Source organism: Salmo trutta, chromosome 17 (genome assembly GCF_901001165.1).
Source record: "Salmo trutta chromosome 17, fSalTru1.1, whole genome shotgun sequence".
Taxonomy (NCBI): Eukaryota; Metazoa; Chordata; class Actinopteri; order Salmoniformes; family Salmonidae; genus Salmo; species Salmo trutta.
In genome coordinates, this window is record NC_042973.1 from 51,632,262 (window position 1) to 51,644,295 (window position 12,034).

The 12,034-nt window shown below is 42.1% G+C and overlaps 1 protein-coding gene across 5 annotated transcripts in view; it reads right to left on the reverse strand.

Annotated features, from left to right (window-relative positions):
* Positions 1-2,511: 2,511 nt before the first annotated feature.
* The window catches only part of LOC115152370 (non-muscle caldesmon), a 67,054-nt gene continuing 57,531 nt past the window's right edge, over positions 2,512-12,034 (reverse strand). For 3 of the 5 annotated variants that reach the window (XM_029697180.1, XM_029697182.1, XM_029697179.1), the window contains exons 13-15: positions 8,947-9,015; positions 7,751-7,787; positions 2,512-5,914 (exon numbers count right to left, since the gene is read on the reverse strand). In XM_029697180.1, coding sequence (XP_029553040.1) covers positions 5,898-5,914; positions 7,751-7,787; positions 8,947-9,015 — 123 coding nt within the window. In that variant the 3' untranslated portion in view covers positions 2,512-5,897. Of the gene's footprint in view, positions 5,915-7,750; positions 7,788-8,946; positions 9,016-9,280; positions 9,364-12,034 lie in introns of those variants that run through there. The other 2 variants (XM_029697181.1, XR_003867470.1) reach the window with 2 other exon arrangements.

Consider the following 12,034-nt stretch of genomic DNA (forward strand, 5'->3'; position numbering starts at 1 on the left):
CACAGGAAAGGAAGACCCAGAGTTACCTCTGCTGCAGAGGATAAGTTCATTAGAGTTACCAGCCTCAGAAATTGCAGCCCAAATAAATGCTTCACAGAGTTCAAGGAACACACACATTTCAACATCAACTGTTCAGAGGAGACTGTGTGAATCAGGCCTTCATGGTTGAATTGCTGCAAAGAAACTACTACTAAAGGACACCAATAAGAAGAAGAGACTTGCTTGGGCCAAGGAACATAGGCATTAGACCGGTGGAAATCTGTCCTTTGGTCTGATGAGTCCAAATTTGAGATTTTTTATTCCAGTGAGACGCAGAGTAGGTGAACGGATGATCTCCGCATGTGTGGTTCCCACCGTGAAGCATGGAGGAGGATGTGTGATGGTGTGGGGGTGCTTTGCTGGTTACACTGTCTGTGATTTATTTAGAATTCAAGGCACACTTAACCAGCATGGCTACCACAGCATTCTGCAGCGATATGCCATCCCACCTGGTTTGCGCTTAGTGGGACTATCCTTTGTTTTTCAACAGGACAATGACCCAACGCACTTCCAGGCAGTGTAAGGGCTATTTGATCAAGAAGGATAGTGATGGAATACTGCAGCAGATGACGTGGCCTACACAATCACCTGACCTCAACCCAATTGAGATGGTTTGGGATAAGTTGGACCGTAGAGTGAAGGAAAAGCAGCCAACAAGTGCTCAGCATATGTGGGAACTCCTTCAAGACGGTTGGAAATGCATTCCAGGTAACTACCTCATGAAGCTGGTTGAGAGAATGCCAAGATTGTGCAAAACTGTCATCAAGGCAAAGGGTGGCTACTTTGAAGAATCTAAAGTATAAAATATATTTAGATACTACATGATTCCATATGTGTTATCTCATAGTTTTAATGTCTTCACTATTATTCTACAACGTAGAAAATAGTGAAAATAAAGAAAAACCCTTGAATAAGTAGGTGTGTCCAAACTTTCGACTGGTACTGTATATAACTAAATTGTATTTAATGAGGGCTTGATCCACACAACATTGCACTCATCCATACTCCCTTCTATAGATACAAGGAGTCCACAGGTCATGGTCTCGTCTGACCAGTAGAAAAGGAAATAAACCTTATACTGAGTCTAAACTGGGATAGCGGCCAAGTACACTGTCTGCTTTGGGCGCTAACAGGACTGTCAGTTACGTACTTCAGGACAGGTGGGGAGTCCCAGACCCTTTAGCACTCATGAAATTGAACCTCATGTCATGCCTATCCTATGGTGATGTCCAACTGCCTGCCAGAGCCCTGTCAGTGGCTTTAGAAATGTGAGTAATGCTTTATTTGAAAGGTACCTGCATCAGGGTACCTACAGCACATAACAACTATATATGACGCATATAACATCCATAACCCATACATGAATCAAATCAAATCAAATTGTATTAGTCACACGCGCCTAATACAACACCTGGGGGAACAACACCTTACAGTGAAATGCTTACTTATGAGCCCTTAACCAACAATGCAGTTAAAAAAAAAAATACAGATAATAAAAATAAAAATAACTAATAATTAAAGAGCAGCAGTAAAATAACAATAGCGAGACTATACACGGGGGGGTACCGGTACAGAGCCAATGTGCGGGGGCACCGGTTAGTTAAGGTAATATGTACATGTAGGTAGAGTTATTAAAGTGACTATGCATAAATGATAACAGAGAGTAGCAGCAGCTTAGGTGGGGGGGGGGGGGGGGTGCAAATAGTCTGAGTATCCATTTGATTAGGTGTTCAGGAGTCTTATGGCTTTCGGGTAGAAGCTGTTTAGAAGCCTCTTTGAACCTAGACTTGATGCTCTGGTACTGCTTGCTGTCTGGTAGCAGAGAGAACAGTCTATGACTAGGGTGGCTAAATCATTCACAAGCAGTACATAAGCATATCATTGTGAATTTGTTATACACTCCTTATGTAGGTAACCTTCAAATAAAGTGTTACTGAAATGTATGAGGGCACTCCACTCCCCCACTGCCTCCTCTCAAGCTAAGAACCATCCAAATTGATATCTGCTCTAGCTGTGTCACATTGATTTATGATGAATTCCAAGGCAACGTAAAGGTATGTCTGGATGTAAAGACATGTCAGTATGAAGTAATAGCCCTTACCTGAGCCCAAGGCAGAGAGGGAGAGACAGATACAGAGGCTGCAATTCCTTGGGGGTTCAGAATCCTAACAGGTTTGTTTGGCCAAAAAAGGCTATGTAGTGTGGCCCTTCCTACTCATGTGACTGCACTGCCCTATGGCTGTTCAGATATTGTTAGAACCTTAGACAATGGAACCCCAACATATCTGAAGGCATGCACACGCATACGTGCACGTACAGACACACAGGGTTTCATTGACCATATTCCTTTACATGAAAAACGTTGCAGATCTCTTTGTCCACCATTCGCCTTTTGAGAACATCATTCATCCATTAAAACATTCACAAGCTATTGAATAAAAACACAACATCCAAAAACAAAACTATGACACATTCTTAGCTTTTTATATTTGTTTTATTGATGTAGCAGGGACAAAGAAAATCTTGAATCAAAAACCTTTGAACAAGGCAGTTCATTACAATAGACATTAGGACTTACTTTACTTACAATACTCTCCTTTACCTCAAGTTTCAAACAAAAAGGAGCATTCACAGAGATCGATGCCACCTCATACTCAGAATGCCAAAGTGAAACATCAGTGAGTAAAGAACTGTATTTTAATTAGACGCCTAGTACAGTATTGTATTTTGGTATACATCAGTAAAGTCAACTGTATATAGACAGATGGGTCTTTACTTTTTCCCTTAACTTGCAATACGGTGCAAATCTCAGCTAATGTTACTCTGTGGGAACATTTCCCATGGTGTTTCAAAATGATGCAAAGAATCCTTTCAAAAAATAAAATAAAACGAATTATTTGAAAATGTGTAAACAAAAGAGGACATTCTTAAGAATCCCCCAGAACATTTTACATATTTGGTTTTGAAATGATAGATGCGGTAACGAGGTCAATAGAGGTCGACCAAAACAATGGAAATGCCATGGAAACGCATGGGGGAAAGATCCCGAATCTCCTTATTGCCCCCAGCGAAATGTGCCTACATTTAGGCTATTGTTTATGTGTCTTTGAAACTATGTTGAGGTAAGAAATCGGAGTATAATGCTTGTATTGATGTCAACCCCAATACATGTTTATGTCATCATCATCAATCAACTGCATTACAGTTAAAAACAACTTTTGACTACCACCACCGATTTTTCTATGCTAGCTATGCTACCAGCTTTTACGAACGGGGGTTAGCATTTACCAGTCACTTCTTCTAAACCTGAAAATGGACTACTTCTAAATGTTATGCAGCGTAAACAGCCAAATATATCCAAATCGAACTTTAGTAACGACATTGTGGACCTGTTACAATACATAAATCATGACAGATTTGACTTTGTTAGATCAGATAGGGGAGGAAATGGCGCCGACAGAGAGGGCTGCCTCGCTTCTAGCTCTTGCAAGCATTTCGCTACTCCTGCAATAACATCTGCTAAACACGTGTACGTGACCAGTCCAATTTCATTTGAGATTTGTTGAACGTGCGCCAATCCGGTGTCCTTCTATCCCCCATGGTCTATGTTCCATTGACCTCTTTACTGCATCTATGCCTCCTCATTGTTTAAAACACTGTAAGTCGCTCTGGATAAGAGCGTCTGCTAAATGACTAAAATGTAAATGTAAAATGTAAAACTTTGGTCTAAAAAACCTAGTCTCTTTGGTTTAGTTGTGAAAATCTTCATGGAACAATGTGATATGACTCCTGTCTCTTTGGATGATTATTAACTTTAGTCAAACGGTCACACCTTTCCTGGATAGTTCTTAATTCCAATAGCCTTAGTATACATTGAGACCTTTAAACCCAACCAAGGAGTGATTAACCCTCTGATAATCTTGCTACAGCCCTGGGCATTATTTATCCAATGATTTTGAGGGGGTTAGTTTAGCAACCAGTGCTTATTGGGAAATAAGTTATAGTTCATGGTTTATGTCACCCGGAGAGCAGAGCCATTCAATATACATGTGTACGGTGTCCATATTAGGACAGCCTCCTTGTGACCATGTGGCAGTCCGAATATTGACATCCGTAAACATAAAATAAGTCAAGTATTTAGAGGCTTATCAGCCCAAACCCAGCTAAGCGGGACCAAAGTATCAGTCAACGAAAAGTATATTTGGGAGGAAAAAACAGCTGTGATGCAATAATACTCATTTTGACATTTCCACAAATGGAATACAAAATGTGAACACATCTCAAAAAAGCTGTGATAGTGTATACTGCTAATTCATAACTAAAAACTAAAATACCCCATACATACTGTACGACTGAATAATGTGAATATGCACTGCAATGACACCATCACATCACCATTACACTGTGAGCAAAGATATCGAAGCGATGAATGTGACAAACATCTATCCTGACATATTGGTAGTACATGTATATGATCAGACTGCCAGCTAATGTCAACCTTCTGCAACTGGAAGCTTTTCTTGAAAAATAGAAAAAATAAAAGTACAACAAAATTCAGTTCAGTATGGCTATTTGGATAGATACCTTATTAAATTCTTAGTGTATCTCTTCAGAAGATGCATTACATTTTGGATAACTTTGAAAACATTTTTTAAGGTTTATTATCTATTCTTTGAATTTCTTTTGTTTATCAAAGAAATTAAGTCGAGCCCAAAAGGGTGGGGGGATACAATATTTTTCATTACACTAACATAAATTATTTCCAAATTTCATTTTCACAGCATAAATTCTATGAGGATGTACAAGGGATTGTGCGGAGGCTGGAGGGGTTGGAACCGTTTCAGAGAACAGACGCGAAAACCGGAAAATAATGACTTCTTTTGATGAACAGAATCAGAACCAGGAATTAAAGTGATCTACAGTATACTGTTCTGGAACAGAACCATTATTGTAAAAGCATGGGAACTGTTTAATAACGTTATTTTACATTCTGGAGATTTTTTCCCAGTCCCACAAAAAACGCAACTAAGCACCTATGCAAAGCCCACACTCAAAAACGTATTCCAGTGTGTGCCTGCCAGCTGAAAATCTTCGCCAGTGTTTATGCGTGTGTAGACTACATGCCCCTCCCCCTCTGAAGCATAGGCTAGTGTAGCCTACTGATGTTACAAGCGTGATTCAGAAATTAAGGAGAGAGATTTTTTAGTAGAGAAGAATGGATTCACTTTTTCATTGCTAGTTAAGGATACTATAGCACACACAAACTTGTTATCTAGCTAAATAGCTCTGGTCCAACGTTAAGCCAACTCTCGGAAGTTCAAAGACATTCAAAGTTCCTTCATAGAAGCCGTTCCTCCGTAGCTATAATTCTGTGGGTCTAATTCAGAAAATGCATGTCATAACAAGATGCCCAGCACTTCAAGCCAAGCCTCCTCCTCCACCCTCTCTCGCTCTCTCCCCACCCGCAAAATGTTAGTCGCATCTCGCGACCTACACTTGTCTGTCCAATGCATGTCAACAACTATAGCTTGCCCACTCCATAGCATGCTGCTCTATCTGCAATGATTGGTGAAGTCATGTAGAAAAATTGATTTCAGTGGTTTAAAAAGGAACAGAAAGGAACGCTATATTTCTTTTTGGGGGTTTCGAGCAGGTTCAGAACTTTATTTTGCTGGTCAGAACAGTGGAACGGAGCAAAAAGAAATGATGTTTCTGTTCAGAACTAAATGATTGGAAAATGAGTTGGGTTCCAACCCCTGCAAGGCTGTTATGGAGATATTTTTGGTTATGAATACACATAGTAGAATCTTGTATTTCATCAGTTTGGGCTTCTTCCTCGGGGTTTTTACTTTGGATCATTAGCGTCCCACACCTGCTGAGAGAGATAGGGAGGAAAAGATCATTAGTCCTGAGGAAAAGTTGCAAAAAGTCACAAACAAAAAGTCTCAAAAAGTGGCAAAACGGTGCAAGGAAACAGAGAACAACCAGTACAGCCAAACTCTTAAAAAAGTAAGAATCACTTTAAAATAAAGTAGTCAAGTATAATTCTACTTCTAAGTGAGTCATAGTTATTCAATTCTAACTCCCAGACAGAAATATGTATCCGCTCGTTCAGAATATGGCGTAGCTTATCAAACGTTATTAGGTGTTAATGGAGACACTGACTGATTAATAAGTCATCTAATTTTAGAGCTGTTCATCAAAAAAATGTATGTGTGTGTGTGTGTGTGTGTGTGTGTGTGTGCGCATGCACGTACAAACATGCGTGCATGAGTGTGTTCAAGTACAGTGAAGTGTGTGTGTGTTTGTGTACAAGCATGCGTGTGTGTGTATGTGCGTGCAAGTGAGTTAGTGTGTGTGTGTGTGTGTGTGTGTGTGTTTGTGTACAAGCATGCGTGTGTGTATGTGCGTGCAAGTGAGTTAGTGTGTGTGTGTGTGTGTGTGTGTGTGTGTGTGTGTGTGTGTGTGTGTGTGTGTGTGTGTGTGTGTGTGTGTGTGTGTGTGTGTGTGTGTGTGTGTGCAGCTGTGTGTGTGCAGCTGTGTGTGTGCAGCTGTGTGTGCAGCTGTGTATATCAGACCCAGTAAGCACTACCTTTTGTTGACACATATTCTGAGGCCCCTGCAGTGACACTAGCTTGAGTGATTGATAGCTCTAACAATGTAATTTGCCCTTCAGTTCATTCCCAGGGGTCTAGTTCAGCTGAAGAACTGGGAAGGTTGCAAGGGTGATAGGGTGACACCCAAGCGAGTGCGGCAGCTTTTCCTTCCCCCAGGGTCTGACTCAGACAGTGGGTGTTTGAGGGATATCCCAGTTTGGGATAGACTGGGCTGAGGGTGCTACTAATGATACAGTATATACCGTATTGGGGAATTATAAAAGTAGCACTGTAGTGAGATAGGTACTTGGGCAGAAACGTGTACTGTATAATCAACATAACCTGTTACCCATAGGAATCATATCTCTTTGACCTGTCAGTATCTACTGTTACTAGTCTCACTCAACAGCCACTGAGATTATACAGTAAGCAACTACAATTGACCCAGTAAGAGCATAAGCCTTGACAATATTACGGTTGAATGTAAAAGCCTAGTGAGGGAGGCTACTTTGCTGCTTAAACGGCTGGGATTCCTCCACAGCCCTACGGGCATAATGCAACAGTAATGTGACAATAGCAGCTGCACTGTGGCATGCGTGGCATCATGCCGACGGTCTGCACAGTATTCGTCAGGTCCAGGTGGCGTGGGGTGACCTACGCAGGACAGCGGAGGCATCCCACTATATAGGGAATAGGATGCCATTTGGGATGGCTCCACTGCCCTGCGTTGTTTGACCCCACGCCACCTAGACCATTTGGGACACAGGACATGACAGGTTCCTTGCACAGAGAAATAAGGTCAGTGGGAACGGGCCCTTTATATATAGAACAATAATGCAACCAGGCAATGGAACATGCCCAATATGTCCGTCCAAAGGATTTGATTTACGGTGGCCAGCGAACTCGGGCACAGAGTGGAGGACAGACGTAGGAGTTATGGACACGGCGCCATTGGGGGTTGTAAATCAATTCAAGGCACGTGTGGGTGTGTGTCCTTCAGAAGAGAAAAAATGTGCTTAGACTCAGCTTCTTTCGTTCTGTGACGATGTCACTCGCAACAGGTTCGGAAAAGCATGCACGCACACATTCACATCATAGTGAGAAAACTCACTTACCATTTGTGACAGATTTGTTCTTGCCTCCAACTGTCACCTGTTGACAGAATACAAGGGAACACAAAGTTACTAAGCCATCTAATCTTTACCAATGAAATGACTGTATTTCTAGGTGAATCATGTCTTACCAAGGGGCAATCATTATTACTTATTCAGATTTCATATAGTTCAGGGTCATGCCTTTTAATATGCTAAACTGACTCACAAGGAGTGAAGAAAGGGTGACAACTATGTATCAGCAAACCAGAATTGAACATGACTAGGAAACGTTATGCTAAAGTACTGAAATGCCCACAGAAGAACATCCTTTCTAAACATTCTTGGAACTATTTGAGAACATTCCCAATGTCAAACCAGTTGGAGAACATTCCTGGAACATTACCAAAATTGAAATGAAATGTAACCATGTTTGAACTTTTAGGAAACATTCTGTTCAAGTTTTTCGGTCAAGTTCCTTAAAGGTGTTGACACTGCTCCAAAGCCAAGAAACTATCCTGCACCATTTGAAGGAAGTTGTGGGAAGGTTGTGTGCAAAACAACCATAGGACAACCACGCTCTCACCAAGCTCTAAGAAACAAATGGTTCTCAGAACGTTATGTGCTAGCTGGGTTTCCTGTAAAGGTGCAGCTAACCCATAATGTGTCATGGTGTTGGTGACGTAGAATACATTGGTAGATAATCACAGCAGGTTAAGATAACTCTGCTGTTTTGCCATCTCCTATGGTCATTGTTTGGTGTGACAAACAGATCTGGGATCAGGCTAAAGACTAAGTGCCTGGTGGTGTAACGTGCAAAACTTTCCTTTTGCTCAATACCATTACCTCTTCTGCTCATCGAGGTTTAAAGGTGCAATCAATTAAGTTGACTGCTTCAAATGGGGAAGAGTAGAATCACAGAATCCTGTGTTACTGTACATCCTAAGAAACGTTTCATCTTTGGCACACTGTAGACACTCCAGTACTGTTGTCTAATCACACATGTATCCCTAGACCCTAAACCCAACACTTGTGGAGATCTGAGAGATTGGACAGGTGTTCGCAATATGGCACAAAATCCACCTAGCCTATAAGAGGGCAAGGTGGAACTATCAAGATACTGTTTACACCCATCAAATCCTCTCCGTTCTCCACGTGTCTGGGGGGTAGGGGCTAGAGGTTGTTTCGGGACAGGGCCATCATCTGATCTACTAGCTCACCTTAGCAGGGGAGGAGCCCTTTGTTTCCCATAGGCTGCGCTTGTTGCCCACATCAACAGGTTTCAGGTCCTGCAAGAGAACACAGAGCAGAGCGTAAGGTGGGGAAGAAGCCATAGTGAGGCTAGAGTGCATTTCATCTGAACAAAAGCACGGATGGAACTACGCTGGATGCTAAGAAGTGCGTCAATGGTTGGTGAATGATCACGACTAAATTGCTAATCATTTATTGATTAACTAAAATGTATATGTTTCCATCAAATGGCGCATTCAAGAAAGTACTTTTTAAAGATATCAGATGCATATTGCTAACATGACAAACTGGATCATACAGTACCTTTCCCACAGTTAAAATCAAGCAGAAGACAGAACAGAAAAGTACAGAAGGAAGGAAAGTTCCGGAGGAAGGAAACTGCAGAGCTAGTCAAGTAGAAGAGAGGAAAATAAAGAAGTTGTTAAACAACAGTAATTGAAAGACAGATATTTTCTCAAGACAAATAGCCTAACCGAAACATTTCATATAACATACAAAAGGAGTGCTTTTACAACTTCTCTCCATGAGAGGGAAACCTTGTAGCGTTCATGTGAAAGCAACTTGGCTCTTACAAGTACTTGTGGCCAGAAGGAATGGGACTAATGATATCCCCTCATAAATGTCAGGTTCGAACAAAGTGGCTTGTCACTCAACAGTACGTCTCACATACTGTTCTGCCTGTCTCTAATAGAACTGGTCAGATTAGCCTGCTAGCAAGCTACAAAGAATAGGATGTACTGACTATCTCAAATGGTCTCACCATCACACTGGATATGGCATTTATTTTAGATATACATCCAATTTAGGATACCTGTATCCTACACATCGGTTAAACACAGAAATGATCTAGTTTAACGCTCTAGTTTTAAACTAAATTAGAAATGAAAACAAATCAACTGTTACGAGAAAACAAAAGTCGTTTTTTATGAAACTGGTCGTCAACTGAAAACATTTGAGAGACTTTACCTTTTTTGATTGGTCATATACAGACAGTCACATTATCACCAAGATCTAAAACGTCCCCTCAAGACACTTTTACACACTTCCATAAGCAACACACTCATATGCCATGGCGTGGTGTATGCAAACTTGAATGTACTCTTATCGTACTCTGTCAGCAGTAAGATAACGTTAAAGTAACTATCCAGCCCAAGCAAGATTAAATATTGCCTCTGACAGTGGCTGATGCGGAGGGCATAACCAAGGAGGTACACTATATATACAAATGTATGTGGACACCCCTTCAAATTAGTGGATTTGGCTATTTCAGCCACACCTGTTGCTGACAGGTGTATAAAATTGAGCACACAGCCATGCAATCTCCATAGACAAACATGGACAGTAGAATGTACTTATTGCAGTGACATTCAACGTGGCACCGTCATAGGATGCCACCTTTCCAACACGTCAGTTCGTCAAATTTCTACCCTGCTATAGCTGGCCCGGTCAAATGTAAGTGCTGTTATTGTGAAGTGGAAACATCTAGGAGCAAAAACATCTCAGCCGCGAAGTGGTAGGCCACACAAGCTCACAGAACGGGACCGCCAAGTGCTGAAGTGCGTAAAAACTGTGTCCTTGGTTGCAACACTCACTACCAAGCTCTAAACTGCCTCTGCAAGCAACGTCAGCACAATAACTGTTCGTCGGGAGCTTCATGAAATGGGTTTCCATGGCCGAGCAGCCACACTCAAGCCTAAGATCACCATGCGCAATGCCAAGTGTCGGCTGGAGTGGTGTAAAGCTCGCCGCCATTGGACTCTGGAGCAGTGGAAAAGTGTTCTCTGGAGTGATGAATCACACTTCACCATCTGGCAGTCCGACGGACGAATCTGGGTTTGGTGGATGCCAGGAGAACTCTACCTTCCCCAATACATAGTGGCAACTGTAAAGTTTGGTGGGGGAGGAATAATGGTCTGGGGATGTTTTTCATGGTTCGGGCCCCTTAGTTCCAGTGAAGGGAAATCTTAATGCTACAGCATACAGTGACATTCTAGACAATTCTGTGCTTCCAACTTTGTGGCAACAGTTTCCTGTTTCAGCATAACAATGACTCTGTGCACAAGGCAAGGTCCATACAGAAGTGGTTTGTTGAGATCTGTGTGGAAGAACTTGATTGTCCTGCACAGAGCCCTGACCTCAACCCCATCAAACACCTTTGGGATGAATTGGAATGCCGACTGCGAGCCAGGCCTAATCGCCCAACATCAGTGTCTGACCTCACTAATGCTCTTGTGGCTGAATGGAAGCAAATCCCCACAGCAATGTTCCAACATCTAGTGGAAAGCCATCCCAGAAGAGTGGAGGCTGTTACAGCAGAAAAAAGGGGACCCACTCCATATTAATGCCCATGATTTTTGAATCAGATGTACGACAAGCAAGTGTCCACATACTTTTGGTCATGTAGTGTATGTTGGCATCCTGCCACCTGGCACACAACTATCGTACTTCTGTTGTTTGTTTGGCATTTTTCTCGCCTGAAATTGAAAGAGAGAGATGCTGCCTATAAACAGGTGACTGGAGACAATAGTTTGGTAAACAGTACAAATACAACCTACGCAGCTCGGTCAAAATTCAGCGGGTCAGACACAAAGCGTATGTGGCAGTGGCTCCTAACGATCACGGATTACGAAAAGAAAGCCAGCCGCATCGCGGTCACCAACACCACCCTACCGGACAAGCTAAACACCTTTTTCTCACCATTCGAGCATAATGACCCTGAGCTCTCAAGGAGAGACCCTGATGACATGGGCTTCATACTCATGGTATTCAATGAGGATGTATGTAAGTCATTCAAACGTGTTAACCCTCGCAAGGCAATGTGCAGACCAGCTGGCTGTTGTGTTCTCTGACATTTTCAATCTCTCTGTAGTTAAGGTGGCCACTCAAGATACCCACTATCATCCCAGTGCCCAAGAAAGGGAAGGTAACTGAACTGAATGACTACCCCCATCCTCATCAACGCAGCCGCTGTGGAGACGGTCGATAGCTTCAAATTCCTTGCTGTACACATCTCAGAGAAGCTGAAATGGTAAAACCACATGGACACCGAGGTGAAGA